Source organism: Hippocampus bargibanti, linkage group LG04, assembly GCF_051943395.1.
Source record: "Hippocampus bargibanti isolate YZ-2025 linkage group LG04, ASM5194339v1, whole genome shotgun sequence".
In the NCBI taxonomy this organism is placed as follows: Eukaryota; Metazoa; Chordata; class Actinopteri; order Syngnathiformes; family Syngnathidae; genus Hippocampus; species Hippocampus bargibanti.
This window is the reverse complement of record NC_142737.1, coordinates 9,876,132-9,896,060: the sequence shown is the minus strand read 5'-3', so window position 1 is coordinate 9,896,060 and position 19,929 is coordinate 9,876,132. Positions and strand designations below refer to the sequence as shown.

The following is a 19,929-nucleotide window of genomic DNA, read 5'->3' as shown; positions in this document are numbered from 1 at the left end:
TCTTGTTATACCCATTTCGGCTCTAATCCGGATGATCTCGGTCACTGGTAGCAAACGACAACGCGCTCGTCAATTATTAATATTGTCACGGTGTCCGTGGTATACCAGCAAAAGTTACCCTCGATCAGGCATTTATTTTCTGCGGTTATCGAGTCTTTGTCGATGAAGCACGATGTGCGCATGCGCGTACAATCGTTTTCGTTTGAATTTGTATTTCCGTTTCCGTATTTCAAGTCCGGCATTTGTGTAGCAATCGAGGAATCAATTACAGTAAAGTCTCGTTATATCGATATTCAAGGGAGTCCGAAAAAATATCGATAAAAATATCGGGACTATCGATATATCCGACCCTGTTTGCATGTAATTTTCTCCGTGCATGCATAGAAATAGTATCGATATAACCGGGACTATCGATATATCCGATATCGATATAACGATACTTTACTGTAGTTATAACGTGGATAAATACAGAGGGTTGTGTCAGGAAGGGCATCCGACGTAAACGCTTGGCCAAAACAAACATGCGTATGATACCTCTGAAGGTGGAGGTTACTGATTCGCTGTGGCGACCCCTTGAAAGGAAAAGAAGATAACGTAGAAGTAAGCATATGAGAACCGACAAGAAGAGAAAAACTCTAGGATCAGCTCGCCACCAAAAAGAATGGGAGAGTCTCCAAGGTAAATACGCTGGATGGATAAGATCGTCGACAAAAGGTCCTCAGTTATCGTTCTACGTTCCGTGTAAAAAGGACGTAAAAGTTGCCCAGGTGGATTTTACGATCAAAAGAGCCACTTTCAGAAAGCATAATGTGCGCATGTGCGGTAAACTGCATTTCCGCTTGTGTTAGCGTTTTTTTATCATTTCAAATAATGTACGACGTATTCCAACTTTTATACGGGAATTGTAATCATTTATATGGGAGGCTATTAGCCAAGGTTGACAGGTATTATTAGTAGTAATCCAATCCAAATCAAGAGAGTATAAAGAGTTTGATGTTTCTCTTTATTTGTAAGTATATGTTCGTAGTCAGATCTCCCAGGCAGGTGACGCGCAGAGCTTGATGGTGGCGTGGAGTTGAGCAAGTCGTGCTGTGAAACTCCGTGCGATGCTGAGCAGGTCTCTGCGAGCTATGTGTCTGTCTGAGTCCGAGATGAGTCTCCCCGTGATTCGCCCAAGCTCTCTTTCCCACGCTGGCTACTTATATATACACTTGGCCTGTGTGGGAATGAGTCCGGCTCCTTGAAAGACATCAAGGACATCAAAGGGTCGAAAGGCGCACTTCCGTGTGATGCCACAGGTCTCCCCTCCTCAAGTACACTCGTCTGTCCAATTTGATACAATTCTCGGCAGCAAATGTTAACATTTAAGTCAGGAGTTCCCCCACTACTGTATCACGTTTGTCTTATTAAACTATATGAAAGTTAAACTATCACGTTGCATGTTTTCTTTGATACTGTTTATGATATACTCCCATCTCATGGAACCATGTGCTCCTTCTGAATAACAAAGGGGATGCTCACTCTCTGTCTGTTTGTCTCGTCTATTGTTCTAAGAGGCTTTCATTCAAGTGTGAGAGAGTCTCGCGCATAATAGCCTCGTTGGGGGCCCCGCGCCATGATTGGCTGCCAAGGAGGCGCGAGGGAGCTCCGTCGCTCGTCTCGACAGATGTACTCGCTCTGTCCGTGTCGGAGTGTCAGCCCCCACTACGCGGACAGAGGACAGACCGAGCAACGGCGACCGTCGGCGGTCGAACCGAGAAGCGACGACCGTCAGTTCGACTCAGCAACACGACCACGGGAGAGAAACGGAACCGAATCCGTTGACGTCGCCGACGACAAACCGCGTAGTTTCGGGTAAGCAGTTCTTGAATATGAAGACTGACTGGACTGCGGCATTGTGTGCGTTTGTTGAAATTATTTCAACGTTTTTAGCCAAAAACAGTCATCATTTCGTGTTTTGCGTTTGTTTCAAATCAACGTGTGGAACATCTCGTTCAAGGGATGCTAAGCCAGTACGTACAATCATCTTGAAGTGTGGGCTTCGTCTAAAGCTTGGAGAGGCATCAAAGTGGGACTGCACCGAGATTGTGACTGACTGCGTAAGGTTACAATTACTCAGATGTTAGTTTTTTTAATACTCCGTCGCTTTCTTAAAAAATATTACTATTACACACATTCGAATATGACAGATTTGCTCATTTGACTCATTTACAACATATCCAGTATGCTATAGTGGTTTAGACGTCTGTCTCAGTTCCCCATCAATGCAAGTGTGAACGGTTTTTCTGACTGTGTCTTCATTGAACAGACGATCAATTCAGAGTGTCAGCCACCTTTCGCCTTAACTCATACACTGCTAGAAGATGTGAAAAAAAATTGTCCACTCCAGTACCAGGGTTTTTGTCATTGTCACTCAAATTCCAGGACCCACGGGATATTGAGTTTTAGGATGACATAAACATTCAATGCAGCGTGAGAAACCTTACTCGCTTCTTTTATCAGAATTTTTTTTAATTCCCAAGTCATATGGGTCTGGAGTTATCTGAGCTTGAAATGAGGGTGGCTGTTCAAAATACAATGCAATACATACAGTCCATATTGATTTATATAGCGCTTGAACAACAGCTAGAGCGCTAACATGGGAAAAGGGCAAATGCTGCCCCCTCGCGGAGAGGAAATAACATTGCCAGAGGTCTTACCAGTGCTTTATTGACACCCCCAACAAAAACCAGAACACGAACAAATTCGGGAATGGCGCTCCATGTCATATTTTCAAATCACGAATACATTTGGGGATGGCACTGAATTAGTTTAATCACCTTTGATAGGCTTCAGTGCCTCAGGACCATGTGAACGGCATAAACGTTAGAGATGTTGATTGCTTTTTTTTTTCATCTCATTTTCCGTACCGCTTATTCCTCATTAGGGTCGCGGGGGTTGCTGGAGCCTATCTCAGCTGTCTTCGGGCACGAGGCGGGGGACACTCTGAATTGGTTGCCAGCCAATCGCAGGGCACACAAAGACATACAACAGTCACTCTCACACTCACACCTAGGGACAATTTGGAGTGGTCAATCTGCCTGCCATGCATGTTTTTGGAGTGTGGGAGGAAACCGGAGGACCCGGAGTAAACCCACGCGGGTCCGGGGAGAACATGCAAACTCCACACAGGGAGGCCGGACTGGGACGCGAACCAGCGACCTCTGCACTGTGAAGCCGGTGTGCTAACCACTCGACTACCGGGCCGCCCTGCTTTTTTTTTTTTTTTTTCTTTAAACTGCGCAGACTTACAATTTCTGTACCGCTTTTAGTGCAGCCTCACTTTTACTAGTCCCACAAGCTTTAAACACCATCCATTCATTGCATAGTCTATCGATATGGTCCAGACAGTTGGCTGGTAGCTGGTGTATAGAGTGCAGCCTACCACTATACCCTGAAGTCAGCTAAAATGAGTTTTAAAATCATTTACAATCTTTGAAACATACCTTTTAAACATCAAATGTAGAGAAAAACTGATTTGAATAGAAACACTAGCGCGCCCGTGTGTGGGTGTCTGGTTATGAGCCGAACTCTTCCAGTTTTTGTGCCATTTTTGTTTTGTGACGTGCCTTAGATTTTTGTGTGTGTAAAAATAATGTTCCGTAATGCATTAACATTTGTGCAACATTGAACTAGTAAGTAAATTCCATTCTCCAAAAAGATCTTCAATCAATACATTTTATAGACTCATCGCAGGGCTTGAGAGGCACTACAGTTCGATGATATGTAAGATGTATAAATGAAACAACATGGTTGTAGTTGAAAGCAAATCTGTGCTACTGCGGTAGCATCTTTTTACACAACCCAAATTCTCTCCCAGTCACGTCTACCAAGCTTGAAAAGGCCCCTGCCACGTCTAATGGGAAGCAGGAGGAACATATATTTTTGGTTCAATGTTTCTGAGGGGGTTGCTATGACACTCTTGACAATAGAAGTGTAGAATTCCGGAAGGGTTACAGGGGTCGGGAGGAGGGTTTTAAAAGCTATTCATCTCATTTAAGGAAGCCCATTGCAGTTTCAAAAAGAAGCTACGCATATGTGCTTGTCATTTAGAGACTGCAGTGACGGGGACTTGAAAGTCAGGAAGTCGTGGTCGTGACTTTAAATGGCTTTCACAAGCACACGCAAAAGGAGAGAGTTTACATGGGAGATGCAGACTGGAAAAACTGTTCATCGACATACGCGTGCAAAGGAGCCCTGGGCTATGGTGAAAAGTGGGACAGAAGCTTGATTCATTCACTTCCATTCACAAATTTATTTGGGAATTGAAAATATGACGTAGAGCGTCATTCCTGAATTTGTTTGGGTTTTGTTTTTTCATGCTTGGGTGACGATTAAGTGATGGACATGGCCTCTGGCAATGTTTTTTTGTTTCCACAAGGAGGCAGCATGTGCCTTTTGTCCATGTTAGCACTTTGTTCTAGCTTCAGCTGTTGTTAAAGCGCTATATATACCAATGTGTATGAATTGCATTGTATTTTGGACAGCTACCCTCATTTTATGCTCATATAACTCCAGACCCATATCATTTAGGAATTAACATTTGTGTGTCCTCTGCTCCCCCCAACCTTGGAGCAGGCACCTATCATAGCAGAGGTCTGGCACCTCTGGATAGTAGGGAGATATCTATATATGGCCAGAGCTACCAGCAAAATTTTAGTTTGCTGACGAAGCCTCTTGGATGATAAGCGAAACGTCCAACACCTTCAAAGAAGTACAGTTGACGGCAGAAGAAACCTTTTCACCATTGTATTGAATGTTTATTCTGTGGGTTCTGTAATTTGAGTGACAATGACAAAAACCCTGGCATTGGAGTGGACACATTTTTTGCACATGTCTGACACTAACTGAGTTAAGACCGGCTGATGCCATAATGAGCCGTGAGGGAATTAAGTGTACTGAAATGTACATCGGAAACCTTCTCATATCTGTCTCACCGAAGCGGCAACGATCATAAATGTTTCACACGTTCACCGTTTACGACAAATCCTTTGTTGTCAACATTAAATTCGATTGAATCCCCAAGTGTGACATTACCCAGGGTGTAAATAGTCCGCAATAATGGCTGCCCGAGACCGCGCCTGCTCTACGGAAGAGTATCATCACCTCCATTTTGTATCTTGACGCCACCCGTTGAGGTGTGACAGAAAGGTGTTGAAATATTAATAACGCTTGGCTGATTGCCCTTTTAATATTTGATTCAATTCAGAGAACTGATTGACGGGCTCAGATTCTGTCGCAGTGGTGTTGAAAATGGAGGGGGCGGGGGGGGCTCTGTTTGGAGATGATCTGTGGGTGTGGATGCTAATTCGTATGCGTTGATGTTGGATTGAGGAAGTCTTCGTCGTGTCGCAGTTTCTTGAGCCACTGGGTGAGCAGAGGAGGAAGTGATACAGCGGAAGGGGAGTACTTCCTTCTTACACCCCTGCTTGCCTCTTGCCTGTTTGCTCTCATGAGACCAGAATTGCACATAGACGTGCTTGTTGAAAAAAACCTTCATGACAACACTATTCACTGCAGTTTTTTATTATGAACACCCCCTTCCCCTGTGTAATTATTATCGTTGCTCTGTGTGAGTCTACTTTGGCAATTCAATGGTGCCTTGAGATAAAAGTGACCTGGTTTATCAATTTCAAAATACGAGACATTGTAAGTAATAAGTAAGCAGGTGCTTTGAGGTGTTTATTGCCACTCTCAGCTGAAGGTTGCTGTCAAAGTAAACATAAAACAAAGACAAGAAATAAAGAAAGAAAAGTAAATAACCTCCACTAGCTAAATTCGTTCACTGCCATTCCCGAATTTATTTGGGAATTGAAAATATGACCATTCCCGAATTTGTTCAGATTTTGGTTTTTATGGCTGGGGTGCCGATAAAGTGCTAGCCAAACCTCCGGCAATGTTTTTTTCCCTTCCACATGCGGGCGGCAATTACCTTTTATCCATGTTAGCGCGTTGTTTCAGCTTCAGCTGTTGTTAAAGCCCCATATAAATCAATATGTATGTATTGCATTGTATTTTGTACAGCCGCCCACATTTCAAGCTCAGATATCTCCAGACCCATACAACTTTGGAATTAACGCTTTTATTTCTGATGAAAGAAGAGACTTTAGGGTTTCTAACGCTGTATTGAATGTTTATGTGGTCCTAAAATTCAATATTCTGTGGGTCTTGGAATTCAAGTGACAATGACAAAAACCCTGGCACTAGGGTGGACACATTTTTCTACGTCTGCCAGTGAATGAGTTAATGCTCCCCTTCAAATTTTTGTAAAGCATGTTTATTGTTATGAACTGTCGCTTTAGGCGTCTCAAATTTGGAATCCCGAATAAATGAACGAATGAATGCATACATAAATACATTGTCAATGTTCCCAATCTCAATCCTTATGACAGAATGGATGGAAAATGTTAAAAAAAGACCCATGTACAAAATTGAAGATGAAATTGAGCATTTTGGTTGAAATTTCCTTTGTAGCCTCAAATTCCAATCGAGTACTCCTGATTTGACATTGTGACATCATCTGCATTTATTTCTAAGGGAATAATACAGAATATTTTACATATTACAAGAAAACTTTTTTTAAAGCTCTGTTGCTAACAAACACATCAGTTTTTCTCTTGTTGGTGGTGTTCACATTCGACGGGCAAATGTAAGTCTGGAGAATGAAGTAAAAGCTTTGTGCTTCGTGTTTGAGACAGGAAGTGTTTCGAAACCATGTGGAGGATTCATGACAGCTGCTCAGTCAATTCCCGTTTTGACCCATGCAGGGAAAAAAACATTTAGAAACATATTCTTGCCAGTTTTCTGCATGGCTTGAACCGACTTTGTTTATGTCTAAATGTGCTTTCAGTTGCACCGTTGAAATAAATGAACGAATGCACTGATCTGGAAAACATTTCGGTGATTTTTCAGTATTTTGAGATTGTATATCATTAAATGGCAGGTTGCAACAGCTGAAACAAGAATTTGTCTCAACAAGTTTCACATGTGTCCCTGCACCTGTTCACCCAAAACAGAAGCTTCTTTTTCCGTCCGCATGCAGAAAACACATCAACACAGAGAAGACGTCCAACTATGTGTTTGTTTAAGAGCAGTGGAGGCCCGCGCGCGTTTATAAAACTGTTGTCATACAATCAATCTTGTGTTTTGGCTCTTCCTCAGCTGGTCATGAGGAGTCATGAGACTGTGGCCGGAATAATGAAGCGCATATTTTGTTTCTCCCATCAGCTCCTCTCATGCAGTGTGACCATGGATGGGACTCACAATGTGGTTCAGATCGGAGAGAACAAATTCATCAGCAAGTAAGTGACTCGCGTTCACCCTTTTAGCCATTCCAAACGTTTTGGAGTGGTGTCAGTTACTTCCAGTTTTTCGATATCCTCAACATCGGACAACGAAAGATACTCTTGAGTCGTACTGAAATGTGATCATCTCTTATCTCCAGGGCAACCATTCTCTCGCAGCTGAAGACATACAACCTCTACTATGAAGGACAGAATCTACAGCTCAGGCACAGAGAGGTATTTTTATCTGTCACATTCTGGCATTTTACACACGCGGACAGACAGCGCTTCGATCTGGCGGCGTGTAATCCATTGATTTCCTCAACAGGAAGAGGGGGAGCTGATTGTAGAAGGCCTGTTGAATATCTTTTGGGGCCTCCGGCGTCCAATCAGGCTTCAGATGCAGGACGACCACGAGCGCATCCGACCGCCTCCATCCTCCACATCCTGGCACTCGGGTTGCATTCTGGACAGTCAAGGGTGAGAAATGCACGCTGATCAGATTACGCCACAATGACCAGAAATTTTGAAGGTCACCGATGGAAATATTCCCTTCATATTTTGTGCCACTGTATGTTCTCCCGAGATGGGAAATGTGTGTGTAAAACAGTAAATGTGAACAATAAAATAATAATTAGATCACATTTATGAAAGCAACTCATTATTTTATACAGGAAAATAAAAGATTGTTAAATATATGTAAAATAATTTCCTTGAAAAATTAAATGAGGATTATTTACATTTTAGATGGTATTTGTAAAACGAATTCAACAATTGACCATTTGTCTAACAAAATGATTGAAGAGTACAGTATGTGTAAAATGTTTTTTCATAACAAATTCATTCAAATTTTCAATAATTTAGCAATATTAATTAATTCCCATTTTTAACTCCTTCACTGCCAGACTTGTGCAAAAACTGTGTCCACTCCAGTGCCAGGGTTTTTGTCATTGTCACTTGAATTCCAGGACCCACAGAATATTGAGTTTTAGGACTACATAAACATTAGCGTAAGAAACATTAGACTCACTTCTTCAATCAGAAAAATATAGTTAATTCGTAAGTTATTTGGGTCTGGAGTTATCTGAGCTTGAAATGGGGGCAACTATACAAAATAAATTACATATACAGTATGCTGATTTATATTGCACTTTAACAATAGATGAAGCTGGAACAAAGCGCTAACTTGGAAAAGGGAAATGCTGCCCCCTTGTCGAAAAGAAAAAAAATCCCAGATGCCATGCTTTATCAGCACCTAAGCGTGCAAAAACAAAACCCAACAAATTCGGGAATGGCGCTCTACGTCATATTTTCAATTCTCGAATAAATTGGTAAATGGCACCGAATGAGTTAAGAAGAAATTCATAACAATTATCAATAATTTTCCAATATTAATGATTCAATTTTTAAAAATAATTAGGCATTAAATAATAAACAACAATGGCTTGTACAATGCATGTCAAATTGTTTCTTTTACATTGGATTGCTATCAAGTCAATTTACAAAATATTTATTGTTCAAATAAACTGAAACAAATAAAAAATCTGAGCAAGCTCCCAATTCATGACTTTCCTTCCAGCTCCCCAAACAGCGCAGACGGTCAACAAACGCCACAAGTGACTCCGCCCACTGTGGTAGTAACGCCCTCCGACAACAACTTGGAAGGCAACGGTGTGATGGAGGAGCATGCTGAAGGTAAATGTCGCTGTGAACGCTGCACAGTTGAGTTGATGAAGCAATAACTCATTTCGGTGACAACGTCTCTCCCGGTGACTTGACAGAGGACAGTGAGACTTCAGCTCAACTGCTTCGAACAAAGAGTGACGCCGGAATTCTAAGGCGAGTCCACCGCCGCTCCCCCAGCGACCAGAGGAAAATCCGACGCCATCGCTTCTCCATCAACGGACACTTTTACAACCACAAGGTGATGCACTTGTACTGGAAAATGTTTTTTCATGTGCACAGTAAAAGTACAACACAGCACTAAGCAATGAAATTCTTACGTTGTACATTTTGATATTTGTGTCTCTCAGACCGCCGTGTTCACGCCGGCTTTCGGCTCGGTGACCAACGTTCGCATCAACAGCTGCATGACGACACCGCAGGTGCTCAGAGTTCTCCTCAACAAGTTTAAAATTGAAAACAGCCCGGATGACTTTGCACTCTACCTCGTCCATGCCAGTGGGGGTGAGTCTAAAGAGTTTGATGGTTCTCTTTATTTGTAAGTAGGTTCGTTGTCAGATCTCCCAGGCAGGTGACGCGCAGAGCTTGATCGTGGCGTGGAGTTGAGCAAGTCGTGCCGTGATGTCCGTCCGACGCCCGGCGTGAGCCGGGCGTGAGTCTGGGCTGATTCTGCCCCGTGGTTCGCCCCATCTCTCTGTCCCGCGACAGCTCCTTTTATACAATTTGCAAGCGTGTGCTATGCGTCAGGGTGATACGCACATCAAGGAGATAAAGGAATGAAAGACATGAAAGTGTTGAAAGGCGCACTTCAAAATCATACACTCGTGTGACGCAACAGGGCTCCCCTCCTGGATCCGAAGTCTGTGAAAACGATGAAGGAAAAAGAAATAAAAACAAAAGTCACTCAGCGACATGATGAGGCCAGGCAAGATGACGGTCACCGGGCATGGCAGGCGTCGGTGGGGTGGTTGCCGAGGAAGTTTCATGGTGCCTGAAGTCGTTGTACGGGAGCACGGCAAAGAGTGCTCTACGACTGCCAGTTTGAGTCGATCGATGGAAACTTTCCTCGCGGCCGTCGAGTCGATGCCGGAAGGTCTTCTCACCGTGAGTTGTTCGGCTGGGATCGGTCAAGTCGGAGAATCGATGAGGGATTGTGAGGACGAAGATGCGTGGGGTTGGCCATGCTGCCGGGCACGGACAGGCGGGTCATCGGCGACGGTGGCGTTGATCGCGCTGCCATGGCGCTCTGCAGGACGCTGAGGAAGAACGCTGACGTCGGCGGCCGTGTCGGCCATGAAGCGTCTTCCCGAAGTCCGATCGTGGACATAAGCGATGTCCGACGATGTCCGATCGTGGACATATATGATGTCCGATCGTGGACATAAGCGATGTCCGACGATGTGCGATCGTGGACATATACGATGCAGCTAGTTGCAGAGTCGCCAGGCGAATTGGACGATGTCGGCCATCAGAGTGCGGCAGGTTTCACGGTGGGGTCGGGGCGCCCACGGGTGGTGGCGGCCCATCGGGAGCTCGGCTTGAGGGGTCTTGCTGTGAAGATGCCGGGTTCACGGGCGGCTGGGAAATCTGGATCTTTCCATTTGGAGAGTTGATTGGGCTGAGGAGGAGGGAAAAAAATGCTCCTGGCTGGCTCGCCAATAAAGAGTTTGATGGTTCTCTTTATTTGTAAGTAGGTTCGTTGTCAGATCTCCCAGGCAGGTGACGCGCAGAGCTTGATCGTGGCGTGGAGTTGAGCAAGTCGTGCCGTGATGTCCGTCCGACGCCCGGCGTTAGCCGGGCGTGAGTCTGGGCTGATTCTGCCCCGTGGTTCGCCCCATCTCTCTGTCCCGCGACAGCTCCTTTTATACAATTTGCAAGCGTGTGCTATGCGTCAGGGTGATACGCACATCAAGGAGATCAAGGAATGAAAGACATGAAAGTGTTGAAAGGCGCACTTCAAAATCATACACTCGTGTGACGCAACAAGTCATAGCACTCTCTCACATTCATCTTCATTAAAGAGTCCATTTTCTTGACCTCATGCCAACTGTATCTTCTATTGCTGGTGCGCAAGTATAATTTTATGGTTGGGGGTGCTTGTACGTGAGGTCTGTCATCTAGTGGTGACCACTGTTATTACAACTTAAAACTGATCAACTCCAGTCTGCAATGCATTTCCGTAGCGCTGTCGTCATTTTTTTATTTAAAAAAAGTAGCCCATCCCTGTGATAGAAAATAGACAGAAGTTATCATGTTTAAAAGTTTCATCCTGTTGTATGCTTAGTTGGCCAAACACGTGTGACTAAAAGGCACAGTATACACAATAGAGCACAGAGAATCTGGGCTCACTTTGATATGAACAGAACCAGCCTGTTAAACTGTCTTCCTGACGTAAGAAATCTAGCCTTGGGCAAAAGGAGTACTTGGTACGCTCCTGTACGAGAAGAGCTCATCCGCCAGGTTACAAATCTATTACAGTAAAGTCTCATTACATCGATATTCTCGGGAGTCGGAAAAAATATCGATATAACCGGACTATCGATATATCCGATCCTGCGGCATGTAAATTTTCTCCTTGCATTCATAGAAATAGTATTGTAATAAGCAGTAGTATCGATATAACGAGACTTTACTGTAGTTCATGGAAAGGCCACCCATTGAAATGTCTCCGTTCTGTTGGTTTATGGATGTTGGTGCTTGTACCAGGGGACGACTTGGAGGGGTGTCCACGGGACATCCCAGGGCATGGTATTCAAATCAGGAAGGGAACGTTTTATTCATGTATCATTTGAACTTGCAAGTACTCTCAATAAAAAATCTTGGCAGAGATTGATCGAGAAGCGCACACAAAGTGGCTACTGCACCCCCTGCCGGCAGTAAAATACAATCTTCCTGTCGTTGTACTAAGTTCATCCTGTCTACTTGATATTTAATTGAACACCTACACTGTCTGTAAGTAAAGAATCTGCTTTAAATTAACAATCTTCCTGTGTTCCAGCCTTTGTTCTTTGTCTGAGCAGACATCTCTGACAAGGGAAGCTTAAGATGCATAATTAAAAAATGCATATGTGCTTTTGTGTTTTTCAGAGCGAGCGAAACTGAAACGCAGTGACTTCCCTCTGGTTTTGAAAGTGATGCAGGGTCCGTGTGAGCAGGTGTGCAAACTCTTTCTCATGGAGGAGGACCTGGGAGAGGAAGTCACATATGACGTAAATATCTGGACACCACGCCAAATACTGTAGCTTCTTTTCTTCTCGCTTATATGGACTTTTACTCCTCCACTCCATCAGGTGGCGCAGTATATCAAGTTTGAGATGCCTGTTCTGCAGAGCTTCATCACTAAACTGAAGGAGGAGGAAGACAGAGAGGTGCAGAAACTGAGGAGGAGGTAACAGTTTGCAGTACATACTCAATTTCCTAGCCTATTAAAGAACCTGACAACATTCAGAAAATTTTGTGAGATTCTGCTAATATATCCATCTCACAAATTTGGATTAGATTAGCCTTTATTAGTCTTGCAGTGGAGAAATTTATATTTCACAGCAGCAAAAGTGATGAAAGTAAGAGGAAAGGAAAGAAAGAAGTAGAAAAAAACAAAATACAGAACCTATTCTAAAGGCAGCCACTCTTGCGGCACCATCTTGAAGTCAAAATAACAACAACAAAAAACTAAATAATAAATAATGTGACACAACACAAAAGACAGACAGTCATTCGATCTTCAGCACTTTCTGCACTGTATGTTGTATGAAGCAGTTCTAGATGAAAGAGGAGGATCAACGCCTCCTTTTCACCAGTGGATAGGGGACGTCATGGTGAAATGTGCATGTCTGCAAGCTAAATGTTGAGCGCAAACACGAAGCTGTAGCATCCATTCACGAACACAGATTATCTCACATCTCCTGTCCCCACGTAAATCCGCTTCAATTCCAAGCCACGACAGTTCCACATATACATTGCCGCTCTGGTTTTCTCATTGCGAGCTCCTCAAGCCATGCATCCATCCAGCCGCAGACTGGATGAAAATTTTCAAAAAGAAAATTTCAATGCGGCTCTGCTTACCTTTTGCCTTTGATATGAGAGTAGGATCTATGCACCAGTTGTCCAAATGGCTCTGGATTTTTGCCTAGTTGATCCTGGTCCTAGCTGATCGTGTCATGCGGGAAGAAGCTCGGTTCAGGGCAAATACAGGGTGACCCAAAAAGTGCGTACCTGAAACATGAAAATTTCAATTGTGGCTTTGATTAAAAAGCTATTTATTTCAAATTACAACCACACATTATTCAGTTTATGGAAGACCATTCACCAGCGTTTCAGCTATTTCTGCCAATTTTTAGTCCATTTATGGCTTTCCCAAGATGTGTTCCAAATGTCCACCATTTCGTTGCAAGCAAAGCTGTACTCGTCTGACAAAGTTATCAATCACTTTTACACACTCCTCTATCGGGGAGGGTGACCCAAAAAGATGCGTCCTACTGAGTCCCTCACTGCAGCAACGTTTTCTCCCTCTTTGGGTCACCCGGTATTATGTAAATTAGCCAAACTGTTCAATAATATTTATAGAGGTGTTCAGAAACACACACACCTGTGCTCATAGAAGTCATTCAAAAAAAACATTTTCCTTAAAATGCTCCGTTGAAAACATACATGATTGATAAATGCAAACATTCCGCAGGTACAACGTTTTACGCTGCATCATAGAGAAGCAGCTCGGCTGTCTGCCAGAAGGCCCCGCGTGTATGTGAACACCAGCAAACACCACCAGCAGCGTCGCGTCAAAGCAACGACAAGCACAGTGGCTCTTCTCTGGGGGACCCATGCGAAACCAGCTCAACCCACTCTGACTTTTTTTATGATCGGAGCCACATCGCCTGTCCTGCACCTCTGGTCTCTTCTCCTTTGGCACAGACAGCAGGTGTGACTCAGGGAAGCTGACAAACCGATTAGCTGGAACGCAATGTCCTGTGCGCTTGAAACTATTCCAGGTGGGTTTGGGTCGGAGTTAAGGTACACCCAGGACTGGTCGACAACCAATCACATGTAATCTAACAACCATTCAATATCCATTGAGAGTCTGAAATGAACTTGCCTGACCTCTGAACTGTCTATGGCGTCATCTGCACTGTCTCATGTTAAAAGTCCATTGAAAGCACAAGCATCATCATGTCATGCTTTTAATCAAGTGCCTGCTAAAAAAAACTCACCAAGCACAAAGGAAGAACTTTAATCATGTTTCCTCTACGTGCAAAACAAATGATGAGCACAAAGGCCAAAAGCGTCTTTCTCTACCCAAAATGCACTTGGTTCTTTTTTTTTCCGCTACTGCTAGTAGCGAAGTGGTTTACCATCCACTGATAGGTACTCCTTAAATCGAAAAAAATCATTCCTCATATCCAATATACGCATATCAATGTCATGTTGACATGTTCAAAGCACAGCATAAAAGAGACCGTTATTTGAATGCCTGCATGATGCACAATGATATAAGTCTGCTTACGTTTGCTTGTCTCTGTTGCAAATGTTTTCTGTTTGTTAATATGTGTGCGATCCACACGGCTTATGGAGGCTGAGTGGAAGTAGGTCAGTGAGTGTCGAGCGACGCGCACACAAACGCCATCATGTTGGGTCCTTCGTGTCTGTTATATTCACCCACTGTGATACCGTTAAAGCCGTTGGTTGCAAGGTGTCGACTGCACTCGCTGCGTCACTGTAGGACATCTTTTAGTGATGTTTTCGTTACTTTTTGACCCGTAGTGTACTGTATAGCACTTACAGAGTCCATGCAAATGTCTGTATGTCATTCTGAGAATGTGCATGCTTTATTTCAGCCTTTTTTTGTATGACTTCTTAGGCAGGGCTATGAAATATTTTAATCCTTCACATGGGAACAACTCATGATGATGTGAAAATGTAGAGGTTGGGGGGGTGTTGTTTAATGATTGTAATTTAATTAAAAAGAGATTTTAGAGAAGTGTATGATGAAATCATTTTGATATTTTGTTCTTAAAATAAGAAAAAAATAAGAAAAAAATAATTGCATATTAAGTAATTCACTGCCACAAATTTATTCGGGAATTGAAAATATAACATAGAGCGCAATTTTCGAATTTCTTCGGGTTTTGCTTTTTCCTGTTTGGGTTCCGATAAAGCGCTGACCAGACCTCCGGCATTTTTTTCCTTTCCGCAAGGGGGAAGCATTTTCCTTTTTTCCCATGTTATTGCTTTGTTCCAGCTTCGGCTGTTGTTACAGCCCTATAAAAACCAATATGTATGTATTGCATTGTATTTTGGACAGCCACCCTCATTTCAAGCTCATATAACAGACCCATATAATTTAGGAATTAACTCTTTTTTTCTGTTGAAAGAAGAGGGTCTACGGTTTTTTACGCTCCATTGAATGTTTATGTAGTCCTACAACTCAATATTCTTTGAAGTTTAGTGAAAATGACAAAAACCCTGGCACTGGAATTGACACATTTTTGCACATCGTCTGGCAGTGAATGACTTAACAAAAACATTAATAACTAATCATAACAATTTAAAATAAATTTACTGACAAATTGCAAAATTACTGCAATAATATCAACGTGATACTCTGTTGAGGCGGATGACAGTAATGAAATGGCCAACCCTGATCTTCAGACTTGCTCTTAGTTTTACTTCCTGGTGCTTTCTACTATCTTTGTGACTGCTTTATTTCCTATATATGATAGTTGTCCATGTTAAGCGCTTTGTTACAACTTGAGCTGTTGTTAAAGCGCTGTATAAATCAATATGTATTGTATTGTATAATCTAACGTTACTCAAACTGATAATATCCTATTAGTCGAGCCCGTAACAAGATGTTTCGCTGCTTCCATTGGCTTCTTAAACACATTCCTTCCAAATTAGACCATGAGTTGTTTTAAGTCTTACTGTCAGTGGCGCAACAGATTACCACCCAGCCAGCCAATGACATGCGGGCTGATGATCCCCTCGGTGTGACAGTCTGAAGGGTAAGTGGCTGACCCTGAAACACACATCACTTACTGCAACACAGACCGGCCAACAGGCATACACACACTTGGTGGTTTTCAACTTCTAGAGGACAGAAACAAGCTTTGATTTTTTTCTTCCTTTTTTCCTCTCCCCAGGAACTCCAACCAGGTGAGAGCACCTTTTTGATACACCGCATTCAATTTAAATATAGTCAGCCACCGCGCTGCTTGAAATCTTTCCAGGTGAAGCAAAACAGAAATGTAGCAATGGAGGAACAACAACTTTCATACGCATGACATCTATTTAATTATTTTTATGAGTAAATTATTGCACCGGGGTGTGCGCTGTTGAACGGGTGACGTCACATTTGTTTGTGCTGAAAAGTTCCCACGTTGTTTGTGAATGAGCGACACTGTAATCGGATTACTGCCGGTTCAAAATAGTCTACGTTTGTCTCGATAATAGAACAAATGATGTCACTCACTTCAGCAGTATTTATATCCATCCCTCCAATTCTTGTTATTAATATATTTAGGTTGGTCGAGGCACCATTATAAACCATATGGCCATAATTTTGGATTAAACACATACTGTCCACTTTCTGATATATCTTTACATATTATAGCACAAAAAAGAATTAGTGGCACTGGGGATTATGAAAGCTTGTGTAAAAAAGTGTCGCCATTTAGAAGGATTATTCAGAGCCCTTCAATAATCAGTGGGGTAAAAATACAAAAAGCTGTCTTCAGAAGATCTTGTCTATTTTTGTGTTTGGTAAAATTAACTTCTCTTGTAATCTAATTGTTTACTGGGTGTTATGATCAGAGATGGATAAACACCCTAAGATTGAAATACAGTAGTGTGGGATGTCTAAAAATTCATGGGCACTTGAACTGTACTTCAAATGTGATTTTTTTTAATTCATATTGTATTTATAAGCGTCTTTCAAAACTCACAATGACACTTTAGTTAGGAGAAAAAATCATTGGCACCGCCCTACCCACTCTCGAGGACTTGCACACTGCAAGAATCCAAACTAGGGCGCGGAAAATCCTACTGGACCCTCCGCACCTTGCCCACCACCTTTTCCAGCTACTCCCCTCAGGCAGGCGCTACCGATCCATGCGCACCAAATCCAGCAGACATTTAAACAGCTTCTTCCCCCAAGCCATTAACTCTTTGAACTCTTTCAACAGTAGCCAAAATGGAACTGTATAGTGCCACTTAGCAGTTTTTTTGACGATACTAGTGCAGCGTGTTCTACCGGAAACAAATTCCTTGTGTGTCCTACATACTTGGCAATAAAGATGATTCTGATTCTGATTCTGATTCTTTCTTACAGGACTTTGAGAATCTGTTACAGTTTCACAGAAAACACACGTTTACTTTTGGTTCAGTCTCCTTGATCACCATCCACAAGGTGTCTATATTAATACAAAGATGTTTGTGATCAAAAGTATCCAGATAAAAAAATAGTACCCAAGTCGAGTTTTTGATCACGAATTAAATTATTTTAAATCAAAACAATCTGCTTTATCAAGTGGTCAGTTAGGCAATTATGCATGGATTGCGGTTGACTCTACATAGTGTATTAGTAGGATATATAATAGTATATGTATAAATAATATTAACATGTTAGATATTCCTTTATTAGTCTCGCAGGGGAGAAAATTACATTTCACAGCAGCAAAGTTATTAAAGTTATGAAAATGTGTATTTTTCCGCCAATGTGTCACAGGCAAACCAATCATGCCCAGGCTACAAAAAGTGGCCCTGACAGTGACGATGTGTGTGCTGCTCTTAGCCACACTAACCCCCAGGTCGGACGCCCGGCGCGGCGGAGGCTTCAGGGGAGGCCGGGGTGGCTGGGGTGGCAGCAGGTCTGCCTACAGACCGGCCCCTCCCAGGAGCAGCGGCCCCAGTGCGGGTAAAGTTGCCGGGGCTGCGGCGGCGGGGGCCATCGGAGGAGCCATGCTGGGCTCCGCCCTGAGTCGCCCCGGGTATGGGTATGGCGGAGGCTATGGAGGCTATGGGGGCTACGGAGGAGGTTTTGGTGGCTATGGAGGAGGTTATGGTTACCCGCGCCACGGCGGTGTCTACGGGGCCAGGCCTGCATATGATCCAGAGGGATCTGGAGATATGGAGTACTACACCGGAGCGTCCAGCGGGCCCATCTACAACAGCATCATTCTTGTCATCGGCTCACTGCTGTCTTTGCTACTCATTATGTGAAACCAAGCTGCTGAAGCGCACCTGAGACACGACACCTTGGGACTTTTTCTCGGCCTCGGCAAAACTGAAACCACCCTTGAGGACAAGAAGTTGACACTGGAACTAGTCTGTACCAGCAGTCTGTTCAAAATGGTGCAAGTTACAGCAGGAGACTAAATGTGATTTAGAACCTGTACTCGTTTTGATTTACTCAACAATATACTGTATTTGTAAAAAAAAAAAAAAAATCACTTTTATTCTGACAAAGGCTTTTACACAACTGTGTCTCATACATTATCGCGAATGTTTCCGAATCCTTTTTTTAAATATGAAGAATTATAACGTATTCTTGTCTAGAGAAGAAAACATATTTTGCTTTAATCAACCAATCGGAGAATCGAATCGCGATGACGTGTTCGAATAAGTGTTGCTACGAGAAACACCACGAAGTAACGAAGGTAGATGGTTTTTGACTAAAAACGTTTTAAAACACCTGAAGTTGTAAATATAGTTGGTAATGCTTGTTTAAGCCAACAACGACGTCGACTGCATATCTACACTAGGTAAATATGCACAATCGGATGGCACCACAATTAGTTATCCGGCGACCACAACAGCATTTTGCTAACTGATAATTTCTGATCAATATCAACCAATCTCTGTTGGCGAATGAATGTGTGCTAAACGAAATGTCCCTTGACTGTAAATGCAGCAATTGAATTAAATGTTGCATAATGATCCTGAGTAGATCTCAGGATTAGAGGAGTTAAATGTGTGCATGACTTTGAGCTTTTGTTCAGCGAATGATGATTGACAACATTTGTGCTTTAAATGTTGTATATAATTCCACAGTTAAAGCCAAATTAACATTTAAATGAACGAATGATATGTGTAGATAATCATGATAAATGCCGATTGTGGTTGTGTTGTTGGTTTTTTTAACTCAACGCCGAATGAGTCCAAAATGTAAGCTAAAGGCCAAATTTAATATGCAGAAACTGTATTGTTAATGACTTTGCTGTTAAGTAACTTGACGCTCTTCGAGGAATCAACCCTGCATGTGTTCAAGTACATTTTTATGACCGTAATTCAGACGAGTTCGATGGATTTAAAAATACAGTTGTCTTTATTGCCACCAGGGGGAAGCAAACATTTGCTCAGATTTATTTATTTATTTGGTCTGTGAAATGATTCTTACACAAACACTCGTGCTCTTTCACTGTTTAATTTATTTAGAAACATTTTGAACTGCGTTTATCCATATATTTCCTATAGCACTTTTCCTCTTTAGGACCATGGTTGGAATGATTTAGTGGAAAGGTCACCAATAAAATAATCATCACATCCACGCCCACGGGCTATCTCGACTGTTTCGAGCAAACGTTCATATTTCATAAAAAAAATCAAACTTTTTGAACTGTAGTGAATTACCTGCCTCTGAAAATAAATAAATAGATGAACACTTCGAGCCTGTTTTCATTTCGCGTTGTGTTTGTATGTCCCTCATCCGCAAAAATTCATATCGAGGCAGATTCTGAGACCAAACAAAAGGGTGACCTCAAGGTGTTGCCTTTCAGAAGTGCCGATGCGACTGGCACAAACACACCACAAACAAATAAACCGACCTTGTGACCTGTGTTGTGTTTATAAAAGTGCAAAATCAGGAATATAGTATCAGGAAAAGGGAGTTCCAACAAGTCTTTCATGATGACTTTTTCAGCAACCCAAACAAGAT

At 42.6% G+C, this 19,929-nt stretch overlaps 2 protein-coding genes across 3 annotated transcripts; both read left to right on the top strand.

Annotated features, from left to right (window-relative positions):
• The first annotated feature begins 1,600 nt into the window (after nt 1-1,600).
• On the top strand, nt 1,601-15,713 carry rassf2a (Ras association domain family member 2a). 2 transcript variants are annotated; one of them, XM_088993901.1, is made up of 11 exons: nt 1,601-1,854; nt 2,000-2,099; nt 7,267-7,340; nt 7,484-7,559; nt 7,651-7,802; nt 8,902-9,017; nt 9,104-9,246; nt 9,356-9,509; nt 12,093-12,214; nt 12,296-12,393; nt 13,681-15,713. In XM_088993901.1, exons 1-11 carry the CDS (start codon nt 1,616-1,618, stop codon nt 13,748-13,750), a joined length of 1,344 nt encoding a protein of 447 aa, XP_088850027.1. In that variant the 5' UTR covers nt 1,601-1,615; the 3' UTR covers nt 13,751-15,713. The 2 variants fall into 2 exon arrangements, with proteins under 2 accessions (XP_088850027.1, XP_088850028.1); XM_088993902.1 differs by lacking the exon at nt 2,000-2,099 and having other exon boundaries at nt 1,714-1,854; nt 13,681-15,711.
• A 281-nt stretch (nt 15,714-15,994) lies between these two features.
• On the top strand, nt 15,995-19,662 carry prnpa (prion protein a (Kanno blood group)). Its single transcript, XM_088993907.1, has 2 exons — nt 15,995-16,151; nt 17,722-19,662. The coding sequence occupies exon 2, from the start codon at nt 17,733-17,735 to the stop codon at nt 18,213-18,215; it is 483 nt and encodes a 160-aa protein (XP_088850033.1). The 5' UTR covers nt 15,995-16,151; nt 17,722-17,732; the 3' UTR covers nt 18,216-19,662.
• The last annotated feature ends 267 nt before the right edge of the window (nt 19,663-19,929 follow it).